The 15,473-nt window shown below is 30.6% G+C and overlaps 1 protein-coding gene across 4 annotated transcripts in view; it reads right to left on the reverse strand.

Annotated features, from left to right (window-relative positions):
- Positions 1-15,473, reverse strand: part of LOC142332740 (choline-phosphate cytidylyltransferase A-like) — an 84,631-nt gene that overhangs the window by 11,349 nt on the left and 57,809 nt on the right. For all 4 annotated transcript variants that reach the window (XM_075379348.1, XM_075379347.1, XM_075379350.1 and 1 more), the window contains 4 exons: positions 13,709-13,817; positions 12,413-12,529; positions 8,639-8,699; positions 1,780-1,870 (listed from right to left, as the gene is read on the reverse strand). In XM_075379348.1, the coding sequence (XP_075235463.1) occupies positions 1,780-1,870; positions 8,639-8,699; positions 12,413-12,529; positions 13,709-13,817 (378 nt within the window). The remainder of the gene's footprint in view (positions 1-1,779; positions 1,871-8,638; positions 8,700-12,412; positions 12,530-13,708; positions 13,818-15,473) is intronic.

The raw sequence follows: 15,473 nt of genomic DNA on the forward strand, positions 1-15,473 counted from the left end.
TAACACCAAGTATGGTGTCCAGGTTCCAGCATGGAGGATACAGATGTACAAGGTTTGTAAATGAAGTAATGAGACTAGTTTTTTGCAGTCAAAGTGGCAACACTGTAAAGTTACTAGTAAAGATATGGTTATATGGACAGCTGATTTATATTAAGTATTAATTTTTTAGTCTATTATTGCCAAGTGAGATGTAAACAAACTTTTCATGAAACGAGTTTTTGTTGTGTTACAAAAATGAGTGATACTAATTATGAGCAACATTGTGCAATCAAGTTTTGTGTTAAACTCTGTGAGGATGCTATTGAAACGTTTTCAAAATTGAAAAGGGCATATGGAGATGACAATCTGTCATGAGCTCTAGTTTTTAGGTGGTTTAAAGCATTTTCAAATGGCCGGGAATCAGTTGCAGACGATCCACGCTCTGGAAGACCATTATTGTCAAAAAGTGATGACAATGTTAAGCAAAAGAGACTTGATAAGGTACGACCAGCGATTAACTGTCAGAATGACTGCAGAACAATTGAATTTTAACGGTACCACAGTCCATCAAATTTTGACAAACAAATTGGACATGAAAAGAGTTTGTGCAAAATTGATCCCAACAAACCTCACTGTTGAACAAAAAAACAGAGTGGAAGAATGCTGCAATCTTCTAAGACAAATTGAAACTAATCCTGAATTTCTAAAAAAAAGTTATTACTGGTGATGAATCTTGGATATTTGAGTATGACCCAGAAACAAAATGCCAGAATAAGGAGAGGCACACTTCAAACTCACCACATCCCAAAAAAGCAAAAATGAACAAATCAAAAACACGCTAATTTGTTTCTTTGATAGTAATGGCGTTGTCCATAAGTAATTTTTGCCTATTATAAATCAATATGTTTACCAAGAAATTCTTAAAAGACTGTGCAAAACAGCAAAAAGCCTGTGTGTGACCAGCCATCACAGACAACTGGATGTTGCTTATGACAATGCACCTTGTCACTCTGCACTCTTGATTAATGAATTTTTGGCAGAGAAAAACATTACTATAGTTCCTCAACCACCTTATTCACCTGACCTGAGTCCCTGCAAGTTTTTCCTGTTCCGGAGAAAACACCTCTAAGGATACCATTTTGGAACAGTAGAAAACATTAAAAAAATGTAACCGACCATCCGAAGGATATTCTGATTTCTGAGTTCCAACACTGCAATGGAGAATGGGAAAACCATTTGAAGCATTGCGTGGCTTCCCAAGGGAAGTATTTCGAAGGTGATAGAGTTAATGTATAATTGGATTGCAAATAAAACGTTTTTCTGAACCAGTCTCATTACTTTATTTACAAACCTTGCACATTCTGGACAGAGGGTGGGTCAGACAAACACCCACAGAAAAAATTAAAAAAAAAAAAAAACAGGGATAAAGAATAAGGAAAAGAGATGAGTAATAAGAAAAAATAAACTATTATTAGAGGAACAGTACGAGGTGAACAACTCCAACCAGAGGAAACCTTAATGTCACCTCCAGACAGTAACCATCCATCCTACCATTAATCCCACAGGAAACTGGAGCATTTTTACCCAGATGGCAGCAAGTTACTGATTCATAAAATCAATGATTTTGCATTAATCAATAAAAATAAATACACTGTAATAAAAATCTATACTATTCCAGGAATTAAAGAGCCATTTGAGAACAATACATTCTTACAAGAACAATCTTTTCCATCTCCAGATTGTACAATTATGAGGAAGTATCTAACTAAATATATAAACATAACTAAATAACTAATTTACCTTGTGCTTTTGAAGAAATTCATCATCTAATTCCCATGGTGCATCTCTAACTACTTCATCTACATACCTACAATGACGTACTGCTTCATATCTGTCAGAAAAAAGTTCTGAAGATTAAAAAAAATTATAACAATAGAAATTATTTCAACAAAATATAAATTATAAAAATGCTATTATAATGCTATCATTATTGGTATCGAGCAGAAGGGCGTGCCATAGTGATTGTTTTAATATTAATATACTCCTTATATACCCACAATGATAATACCACATTCATTAAAAAAAAAACTACTTAATTACCTATTATTAGAAGAAGAATACAATCTTTTTATAAGAAGATACAATCTAAAAACAAGAGCGACTAATTTGAATTAGAAAAAAGTAATGTTGCTCTGAGGGCTTTCTCAATGAAAATTTTAACAAACTGAGAACTTAAAATATAAAGCACGACATCGACACACAAAATTACTGAAAGAAGAATGCCAAAAGAAATACACACTTTATCTGACTATTCAGCTATTAAAGATGTAAGTTTTGAAAAGAGATCATAGCAATCTGTGGATATTAGTTTTTGTAAAAATATCACAAAACAGAAAAGAAGAGAATAAGTTAAAAATGTTTCAAACAAGTGCAATGCATGGCAAAAATCAATATCTGTTCTTTAAAGCCTTGCATTCATTTAACAAGATTTAAGCAAGCAGAAAGAGAACAGCAGAGTATTTAAATGCATAAATGATCTTTTATCGTAATAAGGTCATCTTAAAAAGAATGAAATGAACCAGAATTGGGAAGATTTTACTAGCATATTATTTTTCTTAAGGATGTAAAATTTAATTTGAATTTTAAGTTTGTACTGAAACTATTATTTGAACAACTAAAAAAACAGTAGCAGAGGAGTTGTGCATTAAAAAAATAAATATGCATTCCAGAATCAAAAACTTCTAAGTGAAAGAACTGTGTGATACGCCAAGATCTGAAGTTGACATAAATGTAACCTTATATGCCAAGTGAAGCAAAATATAAATATTTAATAATAAAATTTTAATTAAAACTTCACAAATAGATTCTGAGTGCGGCGTTGGATAAGAGGCTGTGAATGCTATTTTAAAACAATTTTAAGAAACTAGTTCCTTTTCACCTCAAAGCAAAGGTAAATGTGGTCATTAAAGAAAAACTATTCCAACACAGAATAGGTTATTAGTGAGAAAAAGTAAACTTGATCCAAAATTATCTGCTGTAGTCTTAAATCAAGAATTAATTAGCAGTCAGTGGAACAGATTTACAAATGACAAGTGTTAGACACAGACTTCTTCAAGCTGGACAGAAAGCTCATCAGCCAGCTAAAAAGCAGCATTTAAAACTAGAGCAACGTGCACAAAAAAAAGGCTTTAAAACTGGACCAAAGAAAACGGGAGAAATGTTATTTTTTCTGATGAGTCACATTTTTATGTTAGGGGCAAAGTGTTCCATATATTAGAAAAGCATAAGATGATCAACAACCTCATATCCAACTAAAGTCATATTCAACAACCAACTAAACATCCTTAGAGAAAATGTTTGAAAATCCCTTGCTCATTACTTCCAGTAATGATATGTTGAAAAGTGACAGATATATCAAGTTTCTGAAGGAAAGGGTTGTGACAACTTCAAAACAAATATCCACAAGGCAATAGAATGTTCGAACAAGATTTGGTGCCATGCCATACTGCCAAAAAAGTGGAAAAATCTTTCGAAGAATGAAACATTAAAGTGTTCCTGTGACCAGACTACTCCCCAGACTTAAAGCCAATCAGAAATCTTTGGACAACAGTCAAAAAACAACTCTCAAAAATGAAATGTACCACAAAAATTGACCTCATTAAAGCAATAATATCGGTATGGTTCCACGATGAAGAAATCAAAAAATGCCAAATCGTGAACATGAAGTGATTAAGAATAAAATAGAGCATATTAATTACTAAATATTCAAAAACTGAATTGAGCTATGATTTTTTTTCTATATACATTTACTTTTTATTAAATAACATTTGTGTTCGTATTAATTTGCACTCTACTATAAATATTTATAGAAATATGACTTTTGGGCGACACTAAAATCCAGTTTGTATCATTACATATACCAGATAAATTTTCATATTAATACTGTCTGCCATGTGAAATGTATGCAATGCACACGAATGTTTCTCTGCAGGCTATGTACATCATAACTGAACACGTACAGCCATCTGATTTTCCTTTGTATTTCTCACAGCAGCATAGTATAAGACATTTTAAAAGGTAAATTAGTTTATTACAGCCTGTAAAAAGTATTTCTGTCCTTGGTTTTAGGTTGGCACCACTTTTTTGAAATCAACTAGTTAAAATAATCTATAAAATTATAACCTCTCCAGTGTATGTTTCTAAGCAAGCCGTTTTACATGGTTTATGTTTTCTTGTGAATTTCAGACTATTTTTATTATGTCCCTACTATATTAATTTATAATTAAAGTTTTGTGAGATGAAAAAGAAATTAAATGACAGTGAAATACTGAATTATCCTGACGATTTGTCAAGCAATTCTAGAACTTTTAAAAATTTTGATGGTAGTGATGTTTTCAAAAATTACAAATATTTTCAGACAGTGATTTTGGTGTTTTTAATGTAATCAGCCAAAAAAGTAAAAGAAAACTGTTTTTGACAAAGACTGGTAAGCTCAGAAAATCCATCCAAAATAATGTTAACTGTTCCCTCAGCATCTAATTTGGAAATTTATAGAAATTTAGTATGTTCAGTTGATATATTGAACCACAACAATATATCTTTAACCTTAAAATGTAATGTAGAACTGTACGTGGTAATAATCTTGTAATATGGGCCTACCTAATAATAATGATAACAATGAGACTATTCCTTCAACATCTGATTCTGTTTCTTCAATAACTTATACTCAAAATTTTATTGGGTTACGTAGTAGCTCTGAATTGTCTAATGCTGAAAATAACATTGATGTAACATTATCAGATGATAATATTCTTGTAAATACGAACAGAAGACCCTTAGTTATTTGTAATGTAATATGGTCAGATGTTGGGCAATCTAAACAAATCCACTTTTAATGATATGTGAGGAATAACCACTAAGTTTATTGAAAATTTAAATGATAATAATCAACCTATTAAGGTAAAGTTGATAGATGGGTGGAATATATTGAAGAGTTATACGGAGGAAATGAATTAGAAAATAGTGTTATAGAGGAAGTTGAGGAGGATGAAATGGGAGACAATACTGAGATCTGAATTTAAGAGAGCATTAAAAGATTTAAATGGCAGAAAAGCTCCTGGAATAGACAGAATACCTGTAGAATTACTGCGCAGTGCAGGTGAGGAAGCGATTGATAGATTATATAAACTGGTGTGTAATATTAATGAAAAAGGGGAATTTCTGTCAGACTTCAAAAAAAGTGTTATAGTAATGATACCAAAGAAAGCAGGGGCAGATAAATGTGAAGAATACAGAACAATTAGTTTAACTAGTCATGCATCAAAAATCTTAACTAGAATTCTATACAGAAGAATTGAGAGGAGAGTGGAGGAAGGCTTAGGAGAAGACCAATTTGGTTTCAGGAAAAGTATAGGGACAAGGGAAGCAATTTTAGGCCTCAGATTAATAGTAGAAGGAAGATTAAAGAAAAACAAACCAACATACTTGGTGTTTATAGACCTAGAAAAGGCATTCGATAACGTAGACTGGAATAAAATGTTCAGCATTTAAAAAAAATTAGGGTTCAAATACAGAGATAGAAGAACAATTGCTAACATGTACAGGAACCAAACAACAACAGTAATAATTGAAGAACATAAGAAAGAAGCCATAATAAGAAAGGGAGTCCGACAAGGATGTTCCCTATCTCCGTTACTTTTTAATCTTTACATGGAATCAGCACTTAATGATGTTAACGAATAATTTAGATTCGGAGTAACACTACAAGGTGAAAAGATAAAGATGCTACGATTTGCTGATAATATAGTAATTCTAGCCGAGAGTAAAAAGGATTTAGAAGAAACAATGAACGGCATAGATGAAGACCTACGCAAGAACTATCGCATGAAAATAAACAAGAACAAAACAAAAGTAATGAAATGTAGTAGAAATAACAAAGATGGACCACTGAATGTGAAAATAGGAGGAGAAAAGATTATGGAGGTAGAAGAATTTTGTTATTTGGGAAGTAGAATTACTAAAGATGGACGAAGCAGGAGCGATATAAAATGCCGAATAGCACAAGCGAAACGAACCTTCAGTAAGAAATATAATTTGTTTATATCAAAAATTAATTTAAATGTCAGGAAAAGATTTTTGAAAGTATATGTTTGGAGTATCGCTTTATATGGAAGTGAAACTTGGACAATCGGAGTATCTGAGAAGAAAAGATTAGAAGCTTTGAAATGTGGTGCTATAAGAGAATGTTAAAAATCAGATGGGTGGATAAAGTGACAAATGAATAGGTATTGCGACAAATAGATGAAGAAAGAAGCATTTGGAAAAATATAGTTAAAAGAAGAGACAAACTTATAGGCCACATACCAAGGCATCCTGGAATAGTCGCTTTAATATTGGAAGGACAGGTAGAAGGGAAAAATTGTGTAGGGAGGCCACGTTTGGAATATGTAAAACAAATTGTTAGGGATGTAGGATGTACAGGGTATACTGAAATGAAACGACTAGCACTAGGTAGGGAATCTTGGAGAGCTGCATCAAACCAGTCAAATGACTGAAGACAAAAAAAAAAAAAAAAAAAAAAAATTCAACCTATTAATTTTCTTCTTCAATTGGTTACTGATGATCTTTTAAATTATATAGTACAGGAAACAAAAAGAAATGGGGAACAAAATATTTTAAAAGGAATTCTTTCAGAATCATTAGAGCCATCTCCTAGGCTAACAATGCAGAAAAATGTAAATGCTCATGAACTGAAGACATTTATTGGTTTTATTATTTGAATGAGGCTGAACATAAAACCTAAAATTTAGGATTTCTGGTTTAAAATTCTACTGTACAATAATTGTATATATAATCTAATCTCAAGAAACAAATTTGGACTACTGTTAAGTTTAATAAGTTTTTGTGGCAATGAAACAAGAGATGAAAATGACAAATTCTACAAAATTAGATATTTAGTTGACAGCTTAAAAACAATTTTCAAAAAGCTTTCAACCAGGACCTATGTATAATTAAACCATCATTCCTTTCATAGGAAAAACGCAGTTTCACCAATACATTCCTGGAAAAAGGTTCAAGTATGATATAAAATTATATAAATTGTGTACCCGTCAGAAACATGTGAGATAGGGATACGACTCAGAATAGAGTAATGGAACTAATGAATCCATTACTTGAAACTAATCGTACATTATTTATACACACTGATAATTTCTGTACAAGTGTGGACTTGGCTAACAAATTATTGGGAAAAAAGTCATCTTGTTAGCACGTTTTGTTCCTGCAAGAGATTTAACTCTACACCTGCCACAAAGAAAACACTGAAAAGAGGTGAAATGCTTGCTTTGCAAAGTAATGGTAAAGTAGTTATCATGACAAGAGATATGCCTAGTTTCTAATTACCAAACATATTCCAGAACTTACTGCTATACAAATTAGAAAAGGTCCTGTTATGAAGACAAAAGTTATTATTGACTACAATGCGCTAAAAATATTAATTGTTATCTTGGATCAAATAAAAAGTCATGCATCACCTGTAAGTTAAAGTATTAAGTGGTACTGGCAGGCTGCTGTTCAGCAGCTCTGCACTGCAAACATTGTTAATGCATATATTCTTTACCTGAAAGTAACTGGAGAGAAAATTGGAATTACTGACTTTTGAGAAACTGTTGCAAGACTTGTTGCTGGTTGACTCGGTGTTAACTCCACAAGCTCCTAATTATATTTATGAGTTGATTGTATAGGGCATTATAACATTAGCTATTACAAACTGTCAAATATGTTTTGGATGGCAAATTGCAATTAAATACAGCAACAAAGTGGGACTCACATGCAGAGGATGTGATGTAAGTTATATGTGTACGAGATGTTTTTTCTAATTGCACAAATCAGTAAAACTCTAAAAACCATGTTCTAAAGTAATATTTCCTGTAAAGCAGAACCAATTTTATTTTATTCTAATTTGTTATTATGATTTTTCATAAAACTTAGATTACTCTGGTACTCTTATTTAAAATAGCCTACCCAGGAAATATACTAATTTTTGTCATATTTAATATCATCAGACTATTATAATCTCTCATTGTTTGATAATTTTTTATACATATCATTTAATTATTTTCAATATTTTTCCTTTTCTATTATATTACTGATCATATTAACTTTACAACAAATATTATTTTATATTTCTATTATATATAGCCCAAATTAAATTTTAATTTTAAACTAGAATTAAGTTGCCTAATGATAAGTGTTAACTTTCTTTTGTTAAATAAAATAATATGAATAAAAAATGACCACAATTCATTTGTGAAATCTGTTAATAACTATTACTGAAATTTTCTTATCTACCTTCTTACAATTAATATTTTCAAGCTATAACAAGTTGATAAATAGAAAACATATCTGCAGATATCAGATTCTATTATATACAATTCAGATATTTCAACAATTTACCGACAAACTGAATTAACCTTCTGTAAGTTTTCTATCCAAATTAAAATTGAGTTTTATAATTATTTCATTATTTAATTTTTTAGAATGAAAAAACATTAATAGATAACAATTTTTTATTACAACTATGTAAAAATAACTCAATTGACTAATTAGTCAATAATAAACTTCAAAATGTAAGATTTAAATAAAAAAAATATATAACTACCTTTCTGATTCTGTCATTACAGTACGTCCTTTCCTGCTGTGTGTTAACTCATCACTGCAAACTAAAACAACAAGTTAACCCATTTTAACTAAATGAATAAGCTTAGTTATAAAAAAAAATTCACTAAGAACAGATTTTGCAGAAGCAATCAATCACTTTTCAATAGCTTACTAAGTAATTGTACAACAGACAAATTTTCACAATTAGTTTTAACTAATCATTTATAAAAAGAAACTCTTAAATGTTATTATAGGACCTAGTAAATCAGTCAGGAATATTTGCAATTTGGGAGAATTACTGCAAATGACTACTTAAAGAAATCTTAAAAAACTAATTGACTGAACAGCTCAACATTAATTCAAAATATTATACTGAATAACCTTGTAAGAGATTACATTTTCAAATGTAAAACATGTCAAAAGTAAGGACTGTATGCGAACAATAAATGATCAATAATAGTGAATCAGATTTTACATATGTGATATGATATCAAATATTTTGTTTGATTCCCTAAGACAATGAATGATGCTGGCTGTAATAGTATCCCCAATTTCAAGTTCAGTTCATGTATTGATTTCGCATAATGAAAGATTTTAATACCACTGCTGATTGTACAAAATTTATGGGTTAGCAGTAATGAATGAAGGATAATTAGAAAGTGGCATCATGATTTTTCTATAATTTCATACAGATGAATAAATAAAATCATTACTGAAAAAAAAAAAAAAAAAATAGGCTGTTACAAACTGCGTAAAGTATAGGCCCTTCAAATGTTGATTGAAGTGCACAAAAATCAAAGGATATCATGCATTTTTGGAATGTTAACTTACAAAAAGTTTGTTCCTTAAAAATAGAAGACCACTCTCTCTCTCTTTCTGTTTAACCTCCAGAACCAATGTAAGGTATTACTTCAGAGAATGAATGGGAATGAAATGGGTGGTTAATTGAAACCCAGCCACCAAAGAACAATGGTATCCATGATCTAGTAATAAATCCATATAAAAGTAAATGCCTTTGCTAGGATTTGAACCTCAGACCCCCTTGTCTTCAAAATCAGCTGATTTGTAATGATAAGTTCACCACTAGAGCAATTTGGTGGGTAAAACAAGACCTGAAGAAACAATGGTGTCTATGTAAAAATAAAGTAGAGATACAAACAAATATCTTACTAATATTTTTTCTTGTACTATTTTTACATATTTGTATTTCCAAAATATATAATAATATATATTAATTTATAACTTTTTTGCAGTTACATTGATAAACATAATTTTTGTTTCACATGCGATACATGATTTTAATCTGTTTTTTTTTATGCTGAAAACAAATATGAACTCAGAATCATTCTATCACCCACCATTTTTGAAAAATTTTAAAATTTTAATTAAAGGGTTTTTTTTTTCATTTTTCAACAAATAGTTAGCATTTTAGGCTTCTATATTGTATTTTGTTAAGCTAATTTTTTATTGTTTAACTTTGTTAACATAATTTGTAAACTATAAACAATACTAGACAAAGAATTAAATATCATAGTCACATATTATGACATCGTATCTAATACTGAAGAGTGAGCCTTCATGGACAAGATTAAACATGTCTGTGCAGGACAAAATATGTAGCTGAAAACACAGCTGTGTTGTTTGTATCAAGCACTGGATTTAGGTATGAATTAATTTTGTTCAATCTTATTGCTGTCTTAAGTTTGTTAACAGTGCAGTCATAATGCCTCGAAATTGTGTAAATGATGTGGATGCCTTTTGTTATGTATGTGGTGAGTTTACCGTAAAATCAAATAGAAAAAAACATTACACCTTTAATTAAAAAAGCATAAATTTATACTTTCAATATAAAACTGGTGATCAAAATAACACGTGGGTTCCTCATATAATATGCACTAATTGTTCTGTATATTTAAGAGGATGGCTGAAAGGTACACGGAAGGCTTTCCCATTTGGTGTACCTATGGTTTGGTGTGAACCAAAGGATCATGTAACCAATTGTTACTTTTGTTAACAAGTATGTCTGGTATTTCTAAAAAATCTAAACATACTGTACGTACTGTAAAATATCTTTCATTGCAATCTGCAATCAGGCCATTACCTCACAGTGAAATTATTCCAGTTCCTGAGCCACCTGTGAATGTGTTTCGAAAGCAGCAATGGAAAATAGGCAGTACTGAAGACAACAATGATTTTGATTTTGAATTATCTTCCAATAAGCCAAATCTTATATCACAAGGTAAATTAAATGACTTAGTTAGGGATTTAAATTTATCAAAAACCAAGCTGAACTGTTAGAATCAAGATTGTAAGGTTGGAATTTACTTTAAAAAAATACAAAAATTTTGGGCTTTAGAAGCCGATAAAAAGACTCTTTCTCAGTACTTTACTGATGAAAATAATTTGCATAAATATTGATGAGCTTAGTTCATAAACCTGAGGACTGGCGCCTTTTCACAGATTCATCTAAGTATTGTTTAAAAGTGGTTCTCCTACACAACAGCAACAAATATTCTTCGACACCAATCATATTAATTTAAAAGAGACATTCTTGAAAAATAAATTATAAAAACTTATGTGGTGATTTGAAAGTTACAGCTATTTTGTTAGGCATGCAGTTAGGTTAAACTAAGTACATATGTTTTCTTTGAGAATGGGACAGCCGAGCTAGGGATAAACATTATGTAACCAAAAAGTGGAAGAAACGAGACAACTTAACTCCAAATGGGAAAAATATTATTCATGAGCCCTTAGTTGAAACCAAAAAAATATTTTTACCCCCTCCATTTGAAGCTAGGACTAATGAAAAATTTTGTAAAAGCAATGAAGAAGGATAGTCTTGGATTTTTGTACAACAGGTAGAATTCTGAAAGTAAGTGAAGGAAAAATTAAAGAATGAATATTTATTGGTCCTCAAATAACAGAGTCGGTAAAAAATGATGTATTTAACTCGATGTTAAATAGTGTAGAAAGTGCAGTCTGGGCTTCATTTAAAGACGTTTGCAAAACTTTTCTTGGCAAACAATAATTTGACAATTACCACGATATTGTTAATCAACTTCTTACTTCATATGGAGCTATGGGATGTAATATGTCTTTGAAAATACATTTCCTCTACTCACATCTGAATTTTTCCCCAAAAAACCTCAGAGACACGGTGAATGTTTCTACCAAGACATTTCAGTGATGGAAAGCCACTATAAAGGGAAATGGAATACTAACATGCTAGCCGATTACTGCTGGATATTAATTCGGGATGTGCCTGAGGCTATTTATAAAAGAAAAGCATCCGCGAAATCATTTTAATGCAGGTATGGCCATGCAAAATTATAAATTTTACACATTTTAACTGTAACTTTCCTTAATTTTTTTTGAAGCGTATTTTATTTAAAACTGAGGGTGATATATAACAGATCTGTAATGTACGCAAAAAAGCAATTCAAGAAATGGTATCACACTTAGAGAAACATAACAATTTTTTTTTTTTCAGTGTTATTATAAATGATTCATTAAACCAAGTAAAATAATTCCAGTTTGCACTATCCGACTTATATATACAACAAAAGAAATTGTAAATTAAGGAACACCAGACAATACAGTTAGTTATATGAGAAAAAGTCATGTTTATTTCCAATATTCCATAGTGCACATAATATCTATATTAATTATAAACCATTCAGTCGTTTGATCTTTTTAAACTGAATACACATAATCTTATAAAACACACATATTTAAAATTAAACAGAAAAATATAATTAACATTTCGCATACTTACCACCAACAATAAGGTAAACATTAGGAAATAAATTTTTTGCTTGCAACAATTGTCGAGCATGACCTTGATGAAATAGATCATATATACCATCAGCATAAACCCTTACTCGTCTTGGAGCTGAAAATAGAAGAAATTAACCAATTCTTATTTCATATATTCAAATGAATGGTTGCAGATAAAAGAAGAATAAAATTTACCAAATGTAGTAAACCAATTCATCCCATGTATTTCCCCTTCAATTTTCTTCTATACGAATAAATTTAACCTTTAATGTATTTGAAACAACTTCTATCAACTATCTGCTATGGTCTTTTTGTTACAATTCTTATACAGGGCACCTTCTTCAATTACAAGAGACCTGCAAGTTTAAATATATGAATTAGCTACTCTTCATTTTTCCATTAACTTGTTCAGTCTTTGAATTATCGAAAAATACTTTCAGTGAACTCTACCTAAGAATCTACGTTAAAGATATTTACTGAATGCCTCACATAAATCTAGCATGCAGGAATGTAGTATCAATTTTTTTTAAATGATATAAAAACACTGAACCATCAACATTTGAATCAAGAAACCAATCTGCCTTAGAGATTAGCACTGAACTAATCTAATTTTTTTTTTTTTAAACTGTTATTACTTATTCCATAAATAGGTCTAAAAACAACAAATTACATTTAGCACGTTTAAGGAAATATACAGCATGAGGAGCTTTTAGAAAAAGAAATGTACTAAGATGATGGAAATATAATCTATTCTTCAGTATAAAAAGTAACTAAACATGTAAACAATGGTGGAAATAACTGTTTTTTATTATGTGTCTGCACATGCACATACACACACACGCATGCATGCACACTTGCTTGTTAAAAATAAAGAATAAATAAATGTTTTGATGTTGCTTTTTTTATTTACTTTCAGACCATTATCCTGTCAAGACAAAGGTTTATTTTTCATTATTTATTAACAGTCTGAATATGATTTCAAAACAGAACCTTTCAGATGAAAAACATAAGTGCACTCTACCACAGTAAACCGATTTATTTTAATTAATATATTTTCTAGTGCTTTCAGATTTTAACTAATCCAGTCAGTTTTAACTAATCCACATCAATCTCTGTGGTGGAGTAATAACATCTTGGCCTTTCATCTGGAGGTCTCAGGTCTAAATCCCGGACAGGGATGGCATTTTTCATATGCTACAAAATTTCCATTTCATACTCCCATCCATAAGCTTCAAGCTTTTATGGTAAATTAATAAAAAAATATAACTGTAATTGAAATATTACAGTTACTTACCATGACCAGCTTTAGCAGTTTTGTAAGCAATCCTAACTGAATAATCACATTGCTCTCTCTCACATATAGCATCGGCTTCATCACTGAATGGTGCAGGTTTCGACAAAGACTGTAAACAAATAAAATATTATAACAACAATAGATTTAAAAAAGAATAATTTTATGTCATTATTAATCTTGTTCATTATATATTTTTTTACCATTAATCACGTAAGTAGTTTTTAATTTCTCTATCTTCTGATATCAACTTAATTTCTAAAAAATACCAGTTGTCAAAGTCGTCAGGTAAAAATGTGGAATGATCAGTCAAGTGACTTCTGTGACTGCATCATTTCATTCTGACTTCATATTCTTTTATTTACTTTTAAGTTACAACTACTTCCTCAGGTACAACTACTTCCACATATATATATATATATATATATATATATATATATATATTAGTTACTTTTTTTATATAAATATACTTTTATAATAATGAAGTAATTCTGGGATACCCTTCAACAAAGTTAAGTATCAAGAATAATGATAAATATATATTTAAAGACAACATTGTTTAATTTAGTTTTAATTATTTTTATGAATACATTTTATTAGAATTTTTTTAGAAGTTATTAATTACATATAATACGTATATATTTAGCTATACCTAAAATTGCTTAAAAAATTTTTTCATAGATATAACAGTTTACCAAAATGAGTCACAGTCTTTCATTTCTTTATTTGATTTTCAGGTCCAACGATTGTCTTTGCCTTCCATCACAGACCTCTAATTTCATGCTTTGGTACACTTTTTAATAACAAAATTAAAAAACACTATGCAGTACTTACTCTAAGGTAAGGCATCTACCTATAATAACGACAGGTAATAAATGTGTCAGACACAGCATGAAACTGCAGAAACACTACAATAAAATATGTATAAAAAAAATAAAAGAAGAAAGAGGTGACAAAATTAGGAGGCTCAACTTATAAATTTTGCACACTAGCAGGCTACATGGAGACAAAAGGTACTATTGAGTTGGGTGTGACAGCACAAGATAGCTAAAATCCCTCTAAAAACATACGATAATGCGTTGAAATCCATTTACTGGTTTGTTTTCAGTAGCAGTTAAAATAGAGTCGAGTACAGCCAATATGTCAACAAGCTTCAAACAGCTTGCAGTGATCAAATTTTTAACAGCAGAAAATGTGAATCCTACAAATATTTTTCATCGTTTAAAAGTGGTTTACAGTAGTGAAACTGTTGACAGGAGTATTGTGAATAGGTGGGCGTTGAAATTTAAGGAATGTGAATGTGAAGCGAATGTGACAATTGAGGACACACCTCACAGTGGATGACTAGTTTCTGTGACTGATGAGAAAAATCGAACATGCATGATTTGCTTCATACTGACCAGCAAATCACCCAACAATGCATTGCTATTCAGTTAGGCATATCTAAAGAATGAGTAGGCCATGTTATCGAGCAATTGGGTTACCATAAAATCTGTGCACAATGGATACCGCACAAACTGACAGAGAGCTCTCTGTAAGTTGAAATTTGAACCTATTCTGCATCCGCTACACTCTCTAGTCTTGGCTCTGTGCAACTTCCACTTCTGTCTCAACTTAAGAGGTATCTCAAAGGTAATCATTGCACCATCAATGATGAGGTGAAGAAAGCCACTTCGATCTGAGAAAGAACTCTAAAAGTTTTCAGTGATGGAATGCAAAAACTTGTCACATGTTGGAAAAATTGTAAATCAGTGTAAACAGGGATTAT

Source organism: Lycorma delicatula, chromosome 12 (assembly GCF_047948215.1).
Source record: "Lycorma delicatula isolate Av1 chromosome 12, ASM4794821v1, whole genome shotgun sequence".
Classification (NCBI taxonomy): Eukaryota; Metazoa; Arthropoda; class Insecta; order Hemiptera; family Fulgoridae; genus Lycorma; species Lycorma delicatula.